This window comes from Ceratotherium simum, chromosome 5, assembly GCF_057802395.1.
Source record: "Ceratotherium simum simum isolate JZ-2026a chromosome 5, ASM5780239v1, whole genome shotgun sequence".
NCBI lineage: Eukaryota > Metazoa > Chordata > Mammalia > Perissodactyla > Rhinocerotidae > Ceratotherium > Ceratotherium simum.
In genome coordinates this window covers 1,296,978-1,319,410 of record NC_141904.1, presented here as the reverse complement: position 1 = coordinate 1,319,410, position 22,433 = coordinate 1,296,978, and the positions used below count along the sequence as shown (strand labels likewise).

Genomic DNA, 22,433 nt, shown 5'->3' with positions numbered 1-22,433 from the left:
TTATTAAGGCTAAATTCTTAAAATATAATTTGAGAAAAAACATTCTTGTTAAATTTTTGAAAGGTTTTCCTTAAAAGGAATTGAGCTTGTGGTAAAAGTACAAATCAATACCTCTATATTTGAGCATAATTTATTTAAACGAGAAAGACAATGAAGTCAATTATAATAATCTATAGTACCACACCCTTTCCTCAATCCTCCAGACATGATAATACCAATACCACATTTTGGTAGATATCTTCCCTGTATTTTTCTTGGTAAATATATACACACCCTTACATTTTTTTAAAACTAAAAGCAGATAATACAGTAGTATTTATGATGAGAAAAAGAGAGGCCAAAGTCGGAAGGTTCGGCCAAAAAAAAATTCCAGTTGTTTAAAAAAATAATTTAATTGTATAGTTTAATCATGACTATACTTTTTCTACAGAGAAAGGTTCTCACTGACAAAGAAAAGAGAAAGCAGTATTCCATTTTAGAGAAGTCACGGTAATCAGACAAAAATATTTTTCAAGCTAGAAAACAGTAAATAATTTTCATTATAGAGAATGCTTTGAGGCATTATCATAATGGGATTTAACAATGAAAAAATACACCTTTACTATTCTGGCCGATATAATTAGATCAAAATATTTTTTAGTGTTTTGTAAAAATAAAATGTGTCAAAAGCACTTGAAGAGAGTAAGGTTAGAAATTATATTCAGAACTATAAAATACTAAATAGAATTTGCTCTGTATTTTATTGATTTGAAGTCAATAATGACTCCTGAAAATGCTTTAACTGAATTTTATAGGAGAAAAATGTACCCATGCATTTTTCTAAGATATAAGAGGTTATATCTCTCAAAATATGCTGTTAAAGAATCAGAATCACCTGAGAAATTTTTTAAACTTCAGATGTTCAGGTCACATTCTTAGACTGGGGGTGAGGACGGGGTCTGGGTATCTGAATTTTAAAGAAGTGCCATGGACAACTCTGCTGTACAGTCAGAGGTGAGGAACCAATTCAAACTTCTTTTCTGCCCAACTAAATGCAGCAGTGGGTGAAAAAACACAAAACCTCAAAGGCCAACATCTTACCTTTAAAGGGCTCAGTTTTATTACGCAAATTTAGGAAGAGAGGAAAAATATTCTCACCATAACACTAAATAAAGAACTTCACTACATACCCACCATCTTCATCTGCGACTCTAGAACTTTAGGGAAAAAAAAGATCCAACCTGTGGAAAAACCCAACCTGGGCTAAGACCACCAAGTTCTTACACTGAAGAAGCCTTAGAAGCAAGACTTCTCCAAATGAAAGAAAAGACCAGGCTACATATAATTCAAGTTCCACTCTTGGAATTGCAATAAAATACGTTTCTATGATACCTGATTTAAACATCACTTGAGACATCAAAAGATCATGTAAAGTGCTGATATTGTCCCAGCCTGGTAGAAAGACCAATATTGCACCATCCTGCAAGGAGGGGAAACACCGTTACAAAGAATCACGTGACAAAATACACTAAGACTAAAATCCTGTGCACATGTAAGTCTTCATTAAAATTACACTAGCTCAGGATACTTTCAGTTAACTGATTACAACCAAAGAATACAAGCACTCTTCTTAAAAATGGGATTTATAATCCAGATATTTCATTTGTTTAGTCTTTTCTTCAAATAGGTCAAATGTCTAAATCTTTTGGTATTTTGAGATTCTTACTTCTGGTGTCAAAAGCAATTTCTTTCATAGGCTATTTTTAAAAAGCATTTAAGAAAATTTTTTCTTTTTTCATGACCTTGATACGAAAATAAAATTAAAATTAAGTCACTTGAACAAAACAAAACAAAACTAACCTCTTCTTTCAAAACAATGTATCGAATAAGGGCAGCAATCAAATTCAGATCAACTTTATCATCATCCATCATTTCCATAACACTTACAGTATTTGCAGAATACCTATCAAAGTTAAATACAAAGTCATGAAATACTGGATAAAGTTTCCTGAGGTTTAACTTGCTATAAAATCTTAAAATTAACTCAATCTGCAAAGAGGAGAACATCATCAACAGACAGGAGAGAATTACTGGGATATTGAGTGTTTACAAGTCAAATGAGCACAGTATTTAGCTGGGTTATGAGACCTGTAATGCTCTCCTTAAATCTGTACAAATTCAATAAGACAATCCTTGCTTTTTGTTTTAGTCATTAAGCCACTGTGTTCTCACTTTCAAACAAAATAAACTTACCGTTTTCGCAGTTCCCTTATATAATCTGGCCAGCGTTCTTTATAGATTGCTTCTTTCTCTTCTTTTTCTTGTCTATTTACATGCCCTTGCATGAAACCCCTCTTAAACTGGGATCTGTGTTCTTTTTGTTCTGGAACATATCTAAAACAAAAACATTCTTCGATAGCTTCACTTTTTTGAAACGCTTTAGTTTTAGCTAATATCTATGACTTTTATATTTAGGATTTTAACATATACTATACTTTCTAGTGAATGCTAGTTAAATATCAATTTATTTGCAAATATTCGTTAACACATAAAATCTGACATTTTAGATAAAAATCATTCCTCTCTATCTACCTCTATCTACTCTATACTTCTATATCTTTAGCAATCAAAATTAAAAAATAAGTACTACAGTAACTTTCACCTTCAATTTTAAGTTTGCTCTAAAACAAAAGTTAACATTAATGTAAGTCCAAAACAGTAGTTAATGATTGTATAGTAAATAACTCAGATTTTGAATACAGGAGGTTTCCAAACCTGAGTACACATGGAAGTCCCCTGGAGAGTTTGTAAAATATAAATTCCTAACTCCTGGACCTTGAGATCAGCAGGTCTGGCTGGGGTCTGCTAATCCAGGAATTTTGATCAGTTCTCCAGAAGATTCAGATAGTGTATCTATAGATCTGCAGACCCACACTGGGAACTATTTAATTCTGCTCAGTCCCATAGACACAGCTAATGGCAGAGCCAGAATCAGCATTCAGATCTCTCACATGCCAGTCCAGTGCTATACCATGACTCCACCATGCTGCAGCAACTGCTAAAAACAGAGGGACATCTGCCCAAGAATGCCATCTACCACAAGTGGGCTCTGAGAGGCATGGGGTAGAGAGAGACAAAGAAAATTGAACTTTAACCCCAAAGCCCCTCAGAGTTCACCTAAGAAACAACATCTAGATGGAATGCAGGGTTTAGAGCATGGCCTTTGTGTGCCAGACAGAAAGAGCCTGATGTCCTTGCTCTGCCAGTGACTAGCTGTATGAACCTGGACAAAGTAAAACCTCTGGCCTTTAGTTTCCTTGTGTGAGAGATGAATACTCTTCTAACAGTACTGGCATGAAAATAACAAAAAAAGTGTGATAGAGTGAAGCACTGTGCCTGACACATAGCAGACACCAGAGTGGGAATCCCCTTCCCTATGCAGTACCTGTGACCCAGGATTCCCCTAAGTCTTCGATACATATAGAGGCACCACCTCGAGGGAGGGCAACCTGAGACAGAGACGAATCCTAGTCAGCAGGATGGACCCACAGTTGGCTCCCTTCCCAGCAATTCCAAAACAGAGGTACCTTCAACCCCCCACCCCAAGGGCCCAACCACCACCCTCCTCATCCTCACATGCTACTTGGTTCCCTCCTCCTTTCCGTAGTGCAGCTCTTCTTCCGGGGAGGGGACAGCGGGGGCTTCTGCTGGAAACTTCTATCCAAGGACCACTTTCCTTCAACTCCCCTCTAAAGGCTGGCTATGGGATGACAAGTACAGAGATACCACCCTTTTGCTTCAAGAGACCCCTCAGCCACAGTTCCTTGTACATTCCCTGCCTTCCAGGGAGCTTAAGAAAGCAATTTATCTTTACATAAATTTAGATTATTGATCTTCTTTTCATTATTTTCAAGCTGTTGCCTATTATTCTCTTAGAAAACACTGGTAAATGTGCTACAGTAGGAGGTGGGACACATGGTAGAAAGTTGAATCAGGAGGGAGGGCACACAAATTTATGGGCATTGATGCAAAAACCAGAGCATGGAAGACCGACATACCATATCTTTTAGCATGTCCCACCCTCTCTAACACACACGTCCCTCTTTTCCTACTCTGATTTCACTGCTCTCCTGATTTGCCCAGCCTATCCCTGCTATATCGTCACGTTCCCAATACACTCTCCTTTCCCACAGCAGGTCAGTCATACCTCCTATGTCTCCCTGTCTAGATATCAACTCTGAGGGTGTTTGCCAAATCTTTCCTGATTTTATGCTCAGACCCTAGCACTCAGTGCAAGGCACAAAGTTTAATAAATATGTTAGATAAATGTCCACTCAAAATTCAGCTGACTTTTCTCCATGTAATATATGCTGTAGGGTCTCTGTTCTCGCTTTCCCACTGTCACTTCCTGCTTTCTCGTTTCTCGTTTCACTCCACAGGTGTGGAGTCCTGAAAAATCTCAAGTGTTTCCACATCTGTCCACACATTTATTCAGATGTTTACTATAGGCCAGGCACTGTGCTATGTATGCACTAGTCACAAAGATGAACACCACAAAACCCTTGACCTCAGAAAACGTATAATCTAGCACAAGAGGCAACTACAAAGACATTCCATGGCAATAAGGTAAGTGTTGTAACAGATATGATAAAAGTGCCACGGGAGTCCAGATGAGAAAGGAACTCACTCTGTGAGAGGTATCAGAGAAGGCTCAATGGACAACGATGCTGAGATTTGTTCTTATATAATCAATAGTTTATAAATGAAAAGATGGAGAAGGTGGTAAATATAAGTCTAAAAGGAGGAAACAGCACGTAACAAAGCACAAAGTCATGAATGAAAGGGCGAGGGCTGGTGTGTGGAGAATGGCGCCTTTAGCATGGGCCGGCCATGGATGGATGAGGCTAGAAAAAGAAGATGGGGCAGACTGTAAGGAGCCTTAGGATGACCAGCTAAGGCAATGGAACCTGGCCCCAGCCCTTTCCTCATCCAGGAGCACAAATGTCGTTTTGTGCAGCCCTTTGTAGAGGGCTGCTAGTAGCTAATGGCCAGAGTGTTGAGGGGACCCATAACGGGCACACCTGCTGAGGTGCCCTGCTATGGGCCACGAGAAACCAATAAAGGTTCTCAAACAAATTTTTAAAGAGAAATCTCAGGGGGCAGAAAGCTCAAATAACCAGATTTTTTAGGAAAATATATGGCTGCAGTTGTGAGACTAAGGCCACAGTGCCAAAAGAGGAACTATTATACTAGCACAGGGGAGAGCACAAGCACCTTACCTAGAAGAAACAAAAACAGGAAGGCAAGCTCAAGGAGAAAGCTCTCAGGGCTTGCGCTGGGGGAAAGTAAGGAATGAGGTAGACTCACTTGGTTATCGAGCACGTGAGGCAGTGAACACATCCTGGTACTAACTGATGATAAACACTAGCTCTTTTGATTTACAGCCTAGACAACTGGAAGAAGGATATCAGTAACCTATAGGCATACTGAGCAAGACACGTTGTTTTGTTTTACCTTTCTGGTGGAAGCATGGTGGGGATCGAATATACGATAATGATTTAGGTTTGAAAAACGTGAGTACTGGAATGCTGCTAGTACAGAATTACATAAGAAGCTCAGAGTTCCGCAAGAGCTTCAGTTCTGAAGCTACAGTTCTGAGAGCTGTGAAAACACAGAACTGTGGTCATGGAAATAGGATTGCACAGAGAAACCGTAAAGACTGAGAAAAGGCTAACTGAGAACCCCAGGGGAAAATCATACTGAAAGGGTGGGCAATGGAAGCCAGCAAAGGAGAACGAAAACCAGGTAGGAGAACCAGAAGAGAGGTTCAAGCACTGCAGACAGAGGTTCCCAAACTTTACTGCCCAGGGATCTTTAGAAAATACCGATGCCTGGGGGCCGGCCCCGTGGTGTAGCAGTTAAGTGCGCACACTTTGATGCTGGGGGCCCGGGTTCGGAACCCCGGGCGTGCACCGATGCACCGCTTGTCAAGCCATGCTGTGGCGGCGTCCCATATAAAGTAGAGGAAGATGGGCACGGATGTTAGCCCAGAGCCAGTCTTCCTCAGCAAAAAGAGGAGGATTGGCAGATGTTACCACAGGGCTGATCTTCCTCACAAAAATAAAAAATAAAAAATCGATGCCTGGCTACCACCCCAGACACTGTAATGTAATTAAGGGATAGAGAAATGAATGTGGCATCTGAATTTTAAAAGGCTCCGGGTGATTTTAAATATGTCAATCAAGTTTGGGAATCCCTGAATTAAGGAAAAATAATGTATTAGAAGGAAATGGTTAACAGTGAGTTTCTGAGACTAGTTAAGTTTGACAGGAGGCAGGTGACATTAGTAATTTTTAATTTCTTTTATTTCCTAATATTTACTTACCTTATTTTTTCAATTATATCTTCCAAAAGATACTCCACAACCGGAAAAGTAAAACCAGGTATGTGTATCATTGGACAGTTACCTATTATGGCAGACAAAACATGGGCTGAATCTAAGAACAGTGATTAAACATTGCTGTTCTCCATCCTAACTCCCACCCCTTCCGCCTCCTTCCCACCACAATTATAAGCAGAAGAGACAATGAGGCATAATTTTAGAAGAATGTCCTTTACAGCTGGTCAAATTTAGTTTCACGTCCTCTCAGCTCTCTGCTTAACTGTGTAACCTTGGGTAAGCTACGTAACTGCTCGGAGGCTGTGTTCTCAACAGTAAAACAGGAGTGACAGCATCTACCTCACAAGCTATTACAAGGACCGACGAAGACAAAGTTCCAGATGTACTACCTGGCACACCGAAGGTGTTCCCTAAGTGACTGCCAGTATTACTGCTACATAAAAATCCAGTGAAGAATCACAAAAAACGTTTATAAAATTATTCAAATCTGTGGTTGGACTTCATTGATGCCACCTTCATTATCTGGTGGTAGCACCAAAAACCTACACATCTTTCCTATGAGAACAGAGAAGACGCCACCATTGAAAACCAGGCCCAATTCTCTAATCTGTGAGACTGGAGGGTAGGGGAGTATTAAAATAAAATGCACTGCTAAACATATGACTACTCTGAACCTAGCACTGTATTACTTGTATTTTAAAAAATTAACTCTAAATTCAGTGGCTTTGTGATCACTTTATAAAGTTATAATAAATTTTACTCACCAAAATATTCTGAAAATTTCTCAGCATTCAATGTTGCACTCATCAATATTACTTTGAGATCAGGTCGAAAACTGAGAAGCTCTTTAATAACAGTCATTAAAACGTCTGACTGTAGATTTCTCTCATGGATTTCATCAAGCACAATATGACTAACGCTGGACAGATGCCTAAAGCAGAGGTGTAAAGTACGTAACTCAACACAAATTTAAACACTGAATCATTTTGCCTTAATAATTAGTAAAATCCCATTTAATAATTACATATTTTGATCATATTTAACTAAATGTCCTGAACTGAAACATACTCACGAGTCTGACTGGAGCCACTGAAGGATGATTCCTGTTGTACAGTATAAGATAGAACCCTGTTTCCTTGGCAACCGACTGTGGATAAAAGACACGAATTAACAATTCTTTACTAATACCACCACAAGTTTAAAATTACTTGTGTAATTATTACTAAGTACTAACACAAAAGTTAAAATGCTTTCTATTTTAATGAGAATCTTCTCAATTTTTCAGTTATAGGAATGCCTACCATGATAGGGTAATGCGAAATATTACATTCAAGTTCATTATACACTATTTTTGTTGTCATGATACAATGTTAATGATTTCTTTTTAAAGGCATCACCATTAACATCTGGAAAATGACCGAATACTTAGGGGCCTAAACTTCTGTTCAGTGACTGGAAAGTCAGTTCGTTTAAAAAAGTAATTGGAATCTGAAGCTCCAGAGAAAGACTAAAGAAATACAGTGCAGTGGGATAGGGGGTTACAGACACCAATAAAGTCAGTCATGGGGTGGGTGGTGGGGGCAAAAGGCATAGGACACCAACTCCTTTCAGGGGGAGTGATGGTCTCCTAATGTACGTCCAGGAAAAAAGTTACTTTTTAATTATTCCATAATGTAAAAGTAGATTTTAAAAAGGCAATCCAAATCTGAATTTGGGTTAAAAAACTGAGTTTGTGGGTTGCAAGCCTCCTACACTGCAGTTACTTTAAATGTTAACTTTAATAGTAATTGTCAGCATAAAAATGGGGACTATCTTTCTTGTGAACCTCCAGTTTCAAAGTTTTACTAAAATCTACCTGTAAACAAGAAGTGAACACTCTTTACCTCTGGAGACGAATCTGGTATCCGGTACTATTACCATTGCCACAAGACTCTGCCCTTTCTGCAGCCACTCTCTCTGCAACCTTTAATTAAAATAAAACACAGTTATGAAGAAAATGCAGTTTCCTTCAGGACAAATATTCTGAACGTCCATGAAAATCTGAGATTGCTAGAAAATTGTTCATCAGATTTTCACATGAGTTAAAGAAACAGAGACATGTATTAAAATGTGAGGTATCTAAAACTGTGTGTGCCTTAAGAGCTACAGACTCCTTATTTCTTATCTTTACTTTTCATTTCCTCTTATAATGTCCTCCACGGTCAAATTCTCTCTCATCACTATTTTCAAAGTGCCTTTCTACATAGCATCCTCTCATTAATGTCTACCTTTTTTTTTTGTCTTTTCTAAAAGAGTTGGAAATCATGGTCTAAACTTATAAAACTTGTGTGTAATTTGAGGGTAAATATATATCGATACTTTTTTCTCACTTTTCTTTTTGGTAGAGATGGGTGTTGCTTAACTCCCAGTTCTTGGTTGTGTTCTGAAAGTTATGGCTGCCAAAGATAAGCTCTGGATAGATGAAATGTTATTATAATCCAAAACTGATTCGTGTAACTAAAATAACCAACAGTCATCTTGTGACAGAACAGTCAATTTACAAGGTTAGAAATAGAAAATCACATGATTAAATTTTAAGAATACTTCAGAAGTAAAATTTTCCCATCAGTATATCCCATATATACTGACTTAGACCATTATTTCACTCTTTACTACTCATTAAACAGCCCATACAAATACCAAAAGATCTTAGAAAAACAAACAATAACCTAGTTAGCATTTCTTGCTACCATCAATATATATGGTAACTGCCATATATTAGTGAAAATACTAAGATTACATTTTTAACTTACTTAGGTCTAGCTACATAATTGCATTATGACAAAAGTGGTTATTTTTCAGCATTCTGTAACCTTACGCAATTCCAGGACTATGGTCCCCCATAAAGACTGTTGCTCTACTTTTTTTCACAATATTTCTTAGAAACCATAGTTTAAAATGTATATTGTATTTCCTCCAAAAGATTGCCATAATTGGTAATGAAGTTCTTGACCACATATTCTGTATTAAATGATTTAGAGATATCATAAATAACACTATCATAAAACCAAACACAACCAGAAATCCTCACAATCTGAATTTATACAGAATTATATAACATTGAAATAAATTTACTATACACATTGAATGTTATAAGAAACCCCAAACACCTTTAAAGAATATATAACTCATACATTTAACAGGGTCATCTAACTAAACAAAAAATGTTATTTGTAATAAACATGTACTTATAACTGTTACATGATAAACCTGAAACGCCTTATTTTTTTCATGATAAATTACCTTATTGAATAATTACATTAAAAAAAATCAGAAATGCAGCTAAAAATAATATGCAAGGCTTCCTGCTTTCACCACCATTTGGTGTACTTACATACTGAAAAAACAGAACTGAAAACAATATTGACTGAATCAAGTAGTAAAATTTAAAGCATCTACTGATGGACATTATTTGAAATTCACAATCAATTCTATAAAAATGTATCAGTTTTTCATTCTTCTAGTTTTATACTTAAATTTGCCTGGATTTATAACTTATCTTGAACTCATAAACATCTATATCAGTAAGATAGAAGTCACTCAATCTTTTGGTCACTACTGCCAAATATTTGTCAACCAAATATTTGCTTTCATAGCAATGTATCCTAAACCTAATTAAGAATCACTCCAAACCTTCAAAATCAGTAAGTTTTAGCAAAACCACCTAAAGGAGAATGAAAAATAAAGTGGAGAATTTTAAAAAGTGAGAGCTTACTTACTGAAATGGCACTAATTCTTCTTGGCTGCGTACAAACTATCCTGCATGCAGATCCTTTTCCTCTTTCAATGTAGTTATCCAAAATGAACTGAGTAACCTGAGTGGTTTTTCCACAACCAGTTTCACCACTTATTACTGTTACCTGATGGTTATCGATCATATTTACCAATTCCTATTTCAGAAGGGAAAATAAGTGAAGGACATCACATGTTGACTAAGTCTGAAAAGATAGTAATCAAAATTCTACCAAACCGAAGGTAACTGTTTTTAACAAACATACTAATGCTTTTTAAATTTTGTTATATGCAACGCTGGCAGTTTGGATATCTGGATCTACCAGTGTTCAAGAGATAAAACTCACTAAATTACCAGAAGAATAGAGCCAAGGCACTATTAAAGAAAAACACACTGACAAGAACAAGAAGAGACAGCTCCTAAGTTCCATGCATAACAATTAACTTATTAAAAAGAATGGTGACATGTGGGGCTGCTGAATACAAGGCTAATTTCCTGATACCTAAACAACTATTGAGGACACTAAGGATTTATAGCGTAATTTATACATAGACCTTTGTCTGCAGCAGGGCAAGTTTTATATACTGTTTTAGAGAACGAGGAAGAGTATAATTTAAGATTATTTCCTTTTAAATAATTAAAATAAAGACAAGTTTTAAAATACCTAAATCAAATGGGTATCTGGATACCTAAATACCTAAATCAATCTTCAGGTATCTAGAAAACCTCATATTTGGGAAAGATCATCTTTCTTAATTTCAGATAAACACTAATATCTTTAATATTAATATTCACTGTATTAACAAAACCATCTTACTACTTCAAAGAGGTTGTTAGGGATTATTTTTATCTACAAAACAATTTAACTTGAAAACCCACCTTTTAAAAATTTCCTATCTATTCTAACTCATCATATATATCAGAACAAGTTCCAAGTTTGAACATGGAAATTATAGCTGGTAAATACTGAGAAGCCGAATTTATGGCTCATTCACTCAGTAAGTATTCACTGGGGTCTGCAGATGTCAGGCATTGTTCTGAGTCAAGAAATATACAGTGAACAAGAAAAACTATCCTCAAGAACTGACACTGGGGCCGGCTCTGTGGCTTAGCGGTTAAGTGCGCGCGCTCTGATGCTGGCGGCCTGGGTTCGGATCCCGGGCGCGCCCCAAGGCACCACTTCTCCGTCCAGCGCGAGGCCGAGTCCCACGTACAGCAACTAGAAGGATGTGAACCTATGACATACAACTATCTGCTGGGGCTTTGGGGGGAAAAAAAAATGAATAAATAAAATCTTAAAAAAAAAAAAAAAAAAAAAAAAGAACTGACACTGGCCTAAGAGGGGAAGACACACAGATGTCAGGTGGTAGTAAGTGCTATGAAAACTAAAGAAAAATCAAAATAAAGTCAGGTTGAGAGGACAGAGAAGGATGGGGGCTAAGTTATTTTATACAGGGTGACTGTGTGATGAAGCATAATAAATTAATTAAAGCACTATATTTTCAGTAGTGCTTCAATTTTAATTAAAATATTTAGTCTAAAATTAAGAACAAGGGTATTTACCTAAAGTAACATATATATGAAAATTTTATTTTTTAAACTCTAAAGATTTCAATTATGGACATACATGAGAAAACTTCAGGAAAACTGTTTCATGACTGTTTTTTTGGTCCTTCAACAATCTAAAAGAATAAAATGAACTTCCAATAATACCCTTTAGGAGAAGGTACATTAATTTAAATTTCTTCTTCATATAGAACTTTTTTAAAAAAAAAATTATGTTTAAGTATCTTGCAGATCAAATTAAACAGTGTATATTCACTTTACCTTTTGCATTCCATATGAAGGCAGCTTTTCCCTGAAATGCTGAAATTAAAAAAAAAGCTTTTAATTTCACAAAAGAAATGTAATGGTGGCATTAACTCTGGTCACCAGGCTGTACACGCCACGTTTTTTATGGTCAGGTAATTCTCACCAGCACCACAAAAACAAGAGCCAGTGTGGTGACTTAAACAAAGTCTAGTACTTTGCAATAACAAGTCACCACATTTTTCTCAGTAATTTCTTTTATTATAATTTTAAAATTATTTAAAAAACAATTCTTAATATTTCTAAAAATATTAATACCCCATGTAGTCAAACATAACCATCTTAATATTAAGTATATACAAACTATCCCATTAAATCCCAAACTAGCAGTAATCATATTTGCTTTCTATATATGTAAATGCTGCTAAAGAGAGCGAGTTATAAACCAATATTCTTTTCCAAGGCAGACAAACCTATTTCCTAATGTCTGGTTATAACGCTGAAATATGAGATGATAAGCTACCTAAGAAGAGGGAATGTCTTATCAGTCTTCAAAAAACACAGTACAATGACAGACATCTCACAAGTGGAAAATTAACATTTATTAAATAAATTATAACATAAAGAAAAAATATGGCACATTATCAAGAAGGATTTAAAAGCTGAGCTCTTAAATTTTAGAGCTGGTTGAATATTAGACCTGGTTCTGTTACTAGCTGTGCAACCATAGACAGGTCACTTAACCTAAGATTCTTTTCTTCATCTGTAACAGACACAGTTTTTCATATAGGGTTGCTGGGAGGTTTAAACGATGTAGTGCACGTGTCTGGACAACAGGAAGACCAACAACTGTTTTTACGTTCTGCACATTTCTTCTGCTAACTTTCTCTGAACTAGATCACTCACTCATCTTCAATAATATTTGAGTTCTGTCCTCCACACAAAACAAATAGACAGTAGCTAACTCTCCTTGTTCCTAAGGCTATGAAAGAAGCTCTGCTCTCAATCACAACATTCTGAATTAATTCATCTTGAAATCCCCTCTGTTCTCAAATCATATTTTCACTCAACAGCCATCAAAGAACTACCCAATTTGGCGTCTGGATAACCTCGGCTCATCTGTTCTATCAAGATATCCAACCAGCATCATCAGCTGTCAACGCATCCTTTCTTTTCTACTACAGGAGATGTGACAGTCTGCCTTCCTCACAACAGCAGTACGTATCTGCATATTAATGATACGGCCCTCAGAATTTCCTCAGTATTTTAAACTCTTAATAAAAAAATACATGTGAACATTTTATTACATCTCTCTCTAGAACATCTGCAGAGCATATACTTTTATGTTTCAACAGGAAGGGACTTTAAAATATCTTGCCTAGTGTGGAAAGAAAATAATGGAAAAACTCAGGAGAATTTCAGTTCTTCTCACAGTCCTGCCTTGAAAATGTTGGTGAATAGAGCACATCATATAACTCTTGAGAGATTTAATTTTATCATAAGTAAAAGAAAGGAGTTGGATTAAATGGTCCAGAAGAAATTTTACAATTCTACAAAGGCTTTTTTGTCTCTTCTGACATCTCACTAAACTGGCCTAGAAAAGTTAAGTGATTTTTTTTCATATGTACTACCATTTCTCAAATATTTCTCCCTCTCACCATGTAAGCTGCTGTAGGAGAGACAGGCTACTGTATGTGTAATTCCACTCCCACTGCTTTTCTCTACTGTACGGGAAATGAAAATTCCCACAGAGGACGGCCTGCTGAGGAATCTCACTGGTCTGTGCCACGCAGCTACCTCTAACCATAAACACATTTCTATCAAGTATGAGAAGAGATCACAAGTAAAAGTTTTTTCCACATCTTGCTTTCCATTACCTGCATTTCAATATAGCGAAGGTCAGTTTTTTTCTTTTGTAAATCTTCCAATAATTGTTGGTCTAAGGTTATATCTGGTTCATTTGCTTGCAAGAGATACTCAGAATCTCGGTCAATGTATTTGTCCCTGATTCTAAACATCTGCTTTTCCTGATTTATCAATTTCTTTTCCTGGTCCTCAAGTTTCTTCTCCGAGTTTGGTTTGTTCTCAGCAGGAGCTTCAGTACCATATCTATTTTGACAAAATAAAAAAATGATAAATAGCCACTCGAGCCCCGAAACAATACGCTATTTATTTCAAAAGCACCCAAATCAAAAGCTTTTATTCTTTTCTCTTAGTAGAGCAATTATAAAAATATTTAGATTCTTACAATGAATTCAGATTTTTCCTCCCCATAAATAGATATTACCAGATAAATTATTCCTTGTGGTAGTTAAAAAAATAAAAATCCACACAACAGTCATTCCTCCATTGCAATAACTTAGTGTTTTTCTTTTTCTGAGCCTTATTTTATTTCACAACTTCACTTTCTTCCTGCCACCCTCTCTGAGCTATAAACAGAATGCTACATTACACAGTCCCAGAAAAACCTCTACTAATTTTTCCTCTAAATGATACAGCTCCTGTGATTTTTCTAAACAGCAGCAAAGAACAATAAATAATAACTTACTAAATCTCATATCTAGATAGACTATTCCTACCATTTAGCTTTCTGTGGGAATGAATATGCCATCTAAATTTTTTTATCTTTCACCAAATATGCTCAATCTACATAAGCAAAAAAAAATTACTTTGAGGTTAAATTTCACTTACTGAAGAACCTAAAGATGTTTTTGTTATTATCTTTTCTCCCTAGCCAATGCTATAAAAGAAGTGTTACTCTTTGCCCATCCTTTAAAAGAACATTTTTGCTTTACCCATGATCTTCAGGAGCAAACCAGGAGATCTGTGCTTCTGAATCTTTATCGTTCTTAGCTTGGACTGAATGCAGTAGCTGCACAATTTGTTCTTCTCGACGCTCGTCCATGTGCACGACAGCTCTCTATTTTGTGCAAAGGAAAAATCACCCTTATAAACATGAGAAAGCATGTGCAAAATTATCTGTTAACTAAAAGAAAAATAAAGGCAAAGTAATACATGTTTAATAAACACATAAAAGAAAGTTCAAGATACCCCACACAACTTGTCCTCTAGCCCAATTTCACTTCCTAGACCTAATCAACGTTAACATTTTTGTATACATCCTTCTAGACCTTTTTCTGCTACGTATCTATAAAACTAGCTCTAATATGACGGGCAAAGAAAGCATATTTATGTCCCTTACTAAAACTTTGGTTTCTTTACCTCCTACTCTCACTTACTAATTATTATGAATTTTTCACAATCTTAAATTTTCAAAGATATCCACAATTAGAGTTATTAAAAACACAAATGTTCTGTTAAGAACAAAAATCTAAGTTGAAAACTGGAAATAATACTTTGGTTGCAATGAGCATTTTAAAGTTCTTACACTAAAAAGACAAACATATTGGGAAGTAATAAGGCTGAGCTCACAGGGAATAAATAAAATTGATCAGCACTCATGGGGATGGTGATCCACTGTGGCAAATGATGCACTTGCTTCAGAGAACGAAAATTAATTAAAAAACACACCAAAAATACAAGTTAGGTTCTACATAATAAAAACAAGAGCTTTTAAAAACTTTTATCATTGTAAATTATAATTAGTTGAATTATAAGTAAACTCAGGAGTTAAAAGAGTGGACAGATTTTTCCTCAAGTGTACAGACAGGAAAGATGGTCAAAGTATTGAATGAAAAAAGCCAGCTGCAAAAATTATGTGAAGGATTTTATTTTCATTATTATTAATTTTTTAAAAAGTTATTCACTTCACATTCTACACTTTTTGCAGTATTTCTTCCAGATATATTTCTGGCACATTGCAGATGCTCCAGAGAAGTCTGTCAAATGAGTGGATGAATGGTTGAAATCTATCTTTTATAATGAGCATATACGACTTTCATGCTAAAACCATTTCTATCTCTAAAGAAATAAACACACAAAAAGAATACAATAAGATCTCTGGGGAATTCCAGAAGACTTTTGCTGATAACTTTAATTAAAGGGTTTACTGAAAGCAAATTATGCTCATACAATTAAAAAGTCCAATACAGGGGCCAGCCCGGTGGCGCAAGCGGTTAAGTGCGCACGTTCCGCTGCGGCGGCCCGGGGTTCGCCGGTTCGGATCCCGGGTGCGCACCGACGCACCGCTTGTTAAGCCATGCCGTGGCGGCGTCCCATATAAAGTGGAGGAAGATGGGCATGGATGTTAGCCCAGGGCCAGTCTTCCTCAGCACAAAAGAGGAGGATCGGGGCCGGCCCCGTGGCTTAGTGGTTGGGTGGGCGCGCTCCCCTGCTGGCGACCCGGATTCGGATCCCGGGCTCGCACCGACGCGCTGCTTCTCCGGCCATGCTGGGGCCGCGTCCCACATGCAGCAACTGGAAGGATGTGCAGCTATGACACACAACTATCTACTGGGGCTTTGGGGGGAAAAAATAAATAAATAAAATCTTTAAAAAAAAAAAAAAAAAAGAGGAGGATTGGCATTGGATGGTAGCTCAGGACTGGTCCTCCTCACAAAAAAAAAAAAAAAAAAAAAAGTCCAATACGGTAAAATTCTGGCTGATGGGAAAGCCTTAAGAAACTACAAGCTGCAACAAAACCTGTTTATTGACAAGCACTAAAGCCTGAATTTTATTTATTTATTTATTTATTTTGCTGAGGAAGATTGGCCCTGGGCTAACATCTGCGCCCATCTTCCTCTACTTTATATGTGGGACACCTGCCATGGGACACCTGCCACAGCATGGCTTGATAAAGCAGTGTGTAGGTCTGCACCTGGGATCCAAACCTGCAAACCCCGGGCCGCCAAAGCAGAGCATGCGAACTTAACCACTATGCCACCGAGCCAGCCCTTTGTTTTTTTTTTTTTAACAGTATTGCACAGAAACCTTTTCAAAATGGCTTATATATTAGACTGGTGTATCCTTCTCACCAAGATAGGATGTGTCCTCTCCTCTAGCACTGGAAGCTTCCACCTGGTCTCTCCTGGACTCTGCCCTGTGCACCTTTTTACCTTGGCTGATTGTAATCTGTAATAATTTGCTGTAAAAAACCATCACTGTGAGTACACCAGCTTTTCAGAGTTCTACGATTCCTTCTAGTGAAATCACGGAACCTGAGAGTGGTCTTGGTGACCCCTAACACAGAGGGTCATTATTAGAACATTTTTGCCCTATGCTTTAAATTCTGAAATGTCTTCAGCACATAGTAACATTTACTGCTTCGTGTACCTACAGGAGAAGGTTATCGATGACTATGTTTTTTCTTGGCAGTTAGAAATTTAAGAATTTACAGCACTTTGATTAATGACTCTTCTGGGAAGGAACTCCAGGACATAAAGTCATTCTGAAGCAAAGTTTGCTTAATTTCTGCACCCTTTCCAACCTCCTCAAGGGCTCAAAGCCATTCTTTCTTTAATTCACTTTCAAAATATAAAGATAAGATTAAGTAATTTTTAGCTGAAGAATGGCTTATTTCCAACTGAAACTCATTTACACTAAAGCATTTCTTCAACCAACCAAAACTTTACATTTTTAAGCTTTTCCCTCTCCTCCTCACCCCATTATATGAGTTTTAGATAGCCCCCAAAAGGCGGGATGATTGAAAAACGAAACAGCCCATGAAACATAATTTATACCTTTTAATAAAACACAATTTACATTTTTTATAAATTATTTTAAACGAGGTTCTCCCCACAGAGAGGCTCCAGAGTCTGCGGGCAGTGGAGAACTTAGGAGTGCCAAAACTCCAAACCTGGATCTCGCCTTTCTTTGTAGGCTGCCTCCCTGGTAACCTTCCAGTTCCATCACCCTTCACTTCACCCTACCTGCTGCCTGGAGGACCTCAGACACACATTTTATGTTTCATGACTATTTTATTATGGTATTTGATTTTTTTTATTATTTCCCCCCTTTTTGGACATCCTCAAATATTCTTTCTGCTTCTAAGTTCTGGGCAAAGGAGACTCTCAACAATGCCCAGCAAACTGTCCACATCTATCTCATCAACTTCTAATTATCTGCAACTATTTCACACTTTCTCCGTTCTCTGCAACACACCACCACCTTCCTGTTCACCCTCAACATTTCACAAAGAAAACAAAAACCAAAAGAAAAGTCCTCAACTGCTTGTCACCAAACCTAAACCCACCTGTGTCAGAACCCCTCCTTTGCTCTGTTCCTTCCTGTGAAAATGGAAGAGGAGCTCATTTTCCTACCTAAGGCTAATCTCTCCACCTGAGCTCTGCAGCCCAATTCTTTCACTTCTTCAGGGCTGTATCCTATCAAGATTCATCTTCCTTTCCTAAATCGCTGCCTCTTTAGTAGTCGTTAGGCTGTGGATCAATATTCTGGTTTGCTTCTTTCCAGATAAATGGTAGAACTGCATTTTCCCACCCTCAAGTTAAGCATGACCACGTGACCTACTGGTCAGAGAAATGTGAATGGGATTTTCTAAGAAGCAGGGACAATTTCCTATATTCCCTCCTTGCTGCCATCAAAACCAGCTGGAAAAACCAATGTTGTTATAAGCTCTTTACTACCACAGCATAATTTAGTCTACTCTGATAACTTTTCCTCTCCACTGGCTCCTTACCATCAGTACATGAGCATGAACATAGTCAAATCTCTTCACTTTTAAAACAACAACAACAAAACTCCAAAAATCCTCTCTGGAATTCTCCCACACCTATCAGCCACTGCCCTGTTTTTCTTCCTCCTCTTCACAGTAAAGCTGCTTGGAAGTGCTCTATTTCTTCACCTCTCCTTCACCAGCCACCCCACTGCAATCTGGTTTTTACCTTCACCACTCCACAGAAAGGGGTCTCATCAAGGATACTGATAGCTAAATCCAAGAGACATTCTGGGCTCTTCCCTTGACATCCGTGCAGTGTGCCACTATTGATTACTTTCCCTTTTTTATATACTCTTTTCTCCCTTAAACACTACTCCTGGATTCCAAAACAACACCCATCTCCTTAATTTTCTCTTCTCTGGCTGCTCCTTCCTAGATTCTTTTGCAAGCTTCTCTTCCTGGGCCCATCCTTTACATTTTCTTGTTCCTCACTGTACAGCCTGAGTGACCTGCAGACCAACAGCACTGGCATCATCTGGGAGCCTGTTAGGAAAGCAGAATCTCTAGCCCCACCCCAGTCCTACATTTTAACAGGATGCCAGGTGATTCCTATCACATTCAAGTTTGAGAAGCCATGTCTGTGGAATTGAGGCCTGTACCCACTCCTCCTCTCACTGCTCACTTCCACACTCCAACTATTGTCCACAGGCCCACAAACTGTCACAAGTTCACCTGCAGCCTAGATTTCTCTAGGCATCAGATCCACATGGACTTATACCTCCTAGAAATCCCCTCTTCTATGCCTTATAACAATCTCAAACTCACAGTGTCCTTAAGCTGAGTCCATCCCCTTCCTCCATCAAGGCTGTTCCACATATAGTCATAAAAGTGTCATTCATTAACACTTGCTTTCCCCTTCCCACCAGATAAAACCATTTTGAGTCTATCTCCTCAATCACTTTAATCTGTCCACTTCCCTCCATCTCCACTGCCAATGTCCTAATTCAAGCCATCATTCCTCATCTTAATTACTGCAAGGGCTCCTTCACTGGTCTCCCTGTCTCAGGATTGCCTCTTTTCAATCCATTCCCTACAGAGTAAATTTAAACACAAATCCAATCATTTAATTTTTTGCTTCAAATGCTGTATGGCTTGCAGGAGTTCTTAGGGAAAAGTCAATGAATTTCAAGGCCCTGCTTACTTTCGTAGCCCAGGGCTTTTCAAATTGCTGTGTGTAAAATTACATTAATGGATTATGACCAATATTAATACAAAAGAGAGCAGAAAGGTACAAACAACAACAAAAACCCACAGTAAAGTACAGGTAATTATCATTTTACAAAACTTGTTCAGCTACACACATGCAGTCTACTGGGCTGCAAATTAAAATATATTCCTTTTTGTGGGAAGTGGCCCACAAGTGTGAGAGCCACTGACCTGCCCTCTTCTCACCACACTCCACAGCCGTGCTCTTGCTCCTTCAGTTCCCTGAACATGGTCTTTTTCACCTCTAGCTTGTGGCACACGCTGCTGCCTCTGCCTGAAAATCCCTTTCCAAGTCCCCAAATCTCAAAACCAGACACACTTTGCCATCTTTCAAATTTCAGCTTAAGGGTTACTTCCTCTGAAAAATCTAGAATCGTCCTCGTTTGAGTTAGAGGATAGCCCACATTCTCCTTTGTAATGTTTAACACTCTATTCCACAGCCCCTAACACACCACAGTCTCTGTAAGGTAGTGCCTAAGATACCGTCCTCAAATATATTAGACCCTTAGTAAATATCTATTGAAAGAAAAAGTGCATCATAGAATGCATTCACTTTGTAAACACAGGGATTACTTACAAAGTAAAAGCTATGGGAATTCTGAGTGGGAAGCGATCACATACGGCTGAAGGTGGTAAAAGAAAGGGAGGGTGGGCCAATTATTGAAAAACACTCATATTTAGGTAGAGAAGATGGAAAGACACATTTTAGAGTAGAATAGTACGAGAACTGTAACAAAAAGCAAAAATAAAAGTTTGTTTACAAAAGCTATAATTACAGCAGACTGAGGACATGGCTCAGAAAGGTCATTGAAGCTGGATAACCATATTCCTGGAAAACAGGCTAGGATGCAACTCAAATGCATTCGACTGAGAAGTGACCTGGCTTCCAGTCTCAAGTTGAGAGCTAGAGAATGAGATGATCTAATTTTTTTGTTTCAAAGACCACCAGAGTGGCTCCACAAAGGACAGACCCATGGGGAGCAGGAGGGGAAGCTAGAAGACCAGTTACAGTGGACGAACAGAAACAAGGCAGCGGCCGGGTCTAGGTAACTGCTGTAGGGACGAAGGGTTGGATTTCGGATGTATTAGGAAGGCAGAGCAGACAGATTTGCTGAAATGAAAGAGGAGAATCAAAGATAAACCCATTTTGCCCTGGGCAAGTGGATAAATGGTAGTGACATTTACTAAAATGGAGAGGGTTTGGGGAGGGGCGGAAATCAAGACACCCACTCACGATAACCCATCACACAACCGGCTTTAACTCAAAATAACGAACAAGTTCTGAATTATTTTTTCATCTTTTCCCAATTAGTCTGTAAGCTCCTTGAACGTCACTATTTCCTTAGATCCCCGTAGCAACATGCATCAAACCTCGCGCGACACGCGGGTAAACAAGACGTGACCGAGAGTGCTTAGAAGGTACTGTGCACGTCCCTCTACAGCAAGCGCTCGACGATTCTTCCAGCCTCACGACGTCTTACCGCCGCTTCCCTGGACTTTGTCAAGAACCAGTCTGCTCACCCAACAGGTGAATTTTGGGCTGTCATAGAAATATGCTTTCTTTTTAAAAAGTTGCTAAGATAGACAGATAATGCCCAAAAACACTTCAATGAAAATGACAGGACTAAAACAAAGAACGACTTCAACACAGAAGCCCGAGCGGCGGTTACACTCCATGCGGCACGAAGGGCGCTTGGGCAGCAGTCTCCACGAACATGGCCCAAGGCCTGCATGAGGAGGGCTTCTGTTAACCACGACTTCTCACTAGGACAGGCCACTCCGGAGCCTGCACGTTCCCTTTACTGCACATCCCCGAGACGCCAGCCAGACGGACAGCGTCCAGCCCCGGGAGAAGAGCCTAAGACGCACCCTCTCCACACTCCTCCCACCCCCGGGGCCCCGCTGCCTTCTCAGGGAGCGGCTGCCAACAGCAAAAACCCCAGCCCGACGTCAAGCAGAAGCCCCGGTCTGGCTGTTTCAACAGTGAGGGCGAGAGCAGGACTGCCCTTGCGCACGAGGCGGCGGCCCCGCTCGGCGCACCGCGGGCGAGCCCCGACGGCCGCCGTCCCGCACAGACCTCCGCCCCGCGGCCGCGGGGAGGGGGCCGCCCGCCCGGCCAACCGCCGTCACCTCCTGCCTCTCGGCGTCCCGGTTCTTCTGGCCCTGCTTCCGCGCGTACCACAACCCGATCTCGCGGCCCTTCAGGTGCCCGGGGTGTCGGCCTCGCCCGCCCCGGCCGCCGCCGCCGCCGCCGCCGCCGGGGCCTCGGCTCCCCCCGCGGCCGCCGCCGGAGCTGCGGGGCCCGCCATCGCGGCCCCAGCCCTGGGGGCAGTCGTAGCTCATCGTCCCGGCGGACCCAGCCCGCGAGCCCCGGCCGCCGCTGGAAATGGCGACCGGCCCGGAAGGGGGTGCAGGCCGCTTCCGCCTCGCTTCCGGCGCCGGCGCCAGGCGGGCCGTTGAGCGCCCCTGGCCGGCGCTTCCGGTGACGTCACGGCGCCGGCCGCGGGGTCGAAGGGCGGCCCGCGCGAGGCTGTGTGACGCGCTGCGCGGGCCGCCGCCGTGCGTGCGTCGTGCGTCCGCGCCGGGTGGGCCTGGCCCGCGCCCGGCGTGTGAGGAAGTGGGTGGGCTTCCGT

The 22,433-nt window shown here is 39.5% G+C and overlaps 1 protein-coding gene across 3 annotated transcripts in view; it reads right to left on the bottom strand.

Annotated features, from left to right (window-relative positions):
* DHX36 (DEAH-box helicase 36) overlaps positions 1-22,176 on the bottom strand; it is a 43,526-nt gene extending 21,350 nt beyond the window's left edge. Inside the window, exons 1-12 of one of the 3 annotated variants that reach the window (XM_014796610.2) lie at positions 21,931-22,175; positions 14,756-14,880; positions 13,838-14,069; positions 11,979-12,017; positions 10,138-10,308; positions 8,263-8,342; positions 7,452-7,526; positions 7,144-7,310; positions 6,365-6,446; positions 2,233-2,373; positions 1,840-1,942; positions 1,372-1,459 (exon numbers count right to left, since the gene is read on the bottom strand). In XM_014796610.2, the coding sequence (XP_014652096.2) occupies positions 1,372-1,459; positions 1,840-1,942; positions 2,233-2,373; positions 6,365-6,446; positions 7,144-7,310; positions 7,452-7,526; positions 8,263-8,342; positions 10,138-10,308; positions 11,979-12,017; positions 13,838-14,069; positions 14,756-14,880; positions 21,931-22,143 (1,516 nt within the window). In that variant the 5' untranslated portion in view covers positions 22,144-22,175. Of the gene's footprint in view, positions 1-1,371; positions 1,460-1,839; positions 1,943-2,232; positions 2,374-6,364; positions 6,447-7,143; positions 7,311-7,451; positions 7,527-8,262; positions 8,343-10,137; positions 10,309-11,978; positions 12,018-13,837; positions 14,070-14,755; positions 14,881-16,894; positions 17,421-21,930 lie in introns of those variants that run through there. The other 2 variants (XM_087430366.1, XM_087430365.1) reach the window with 2 other exon arrangements.
* Between the last annotated feature and the right edge of the window lie 257 nt (positions 22,177-22,433).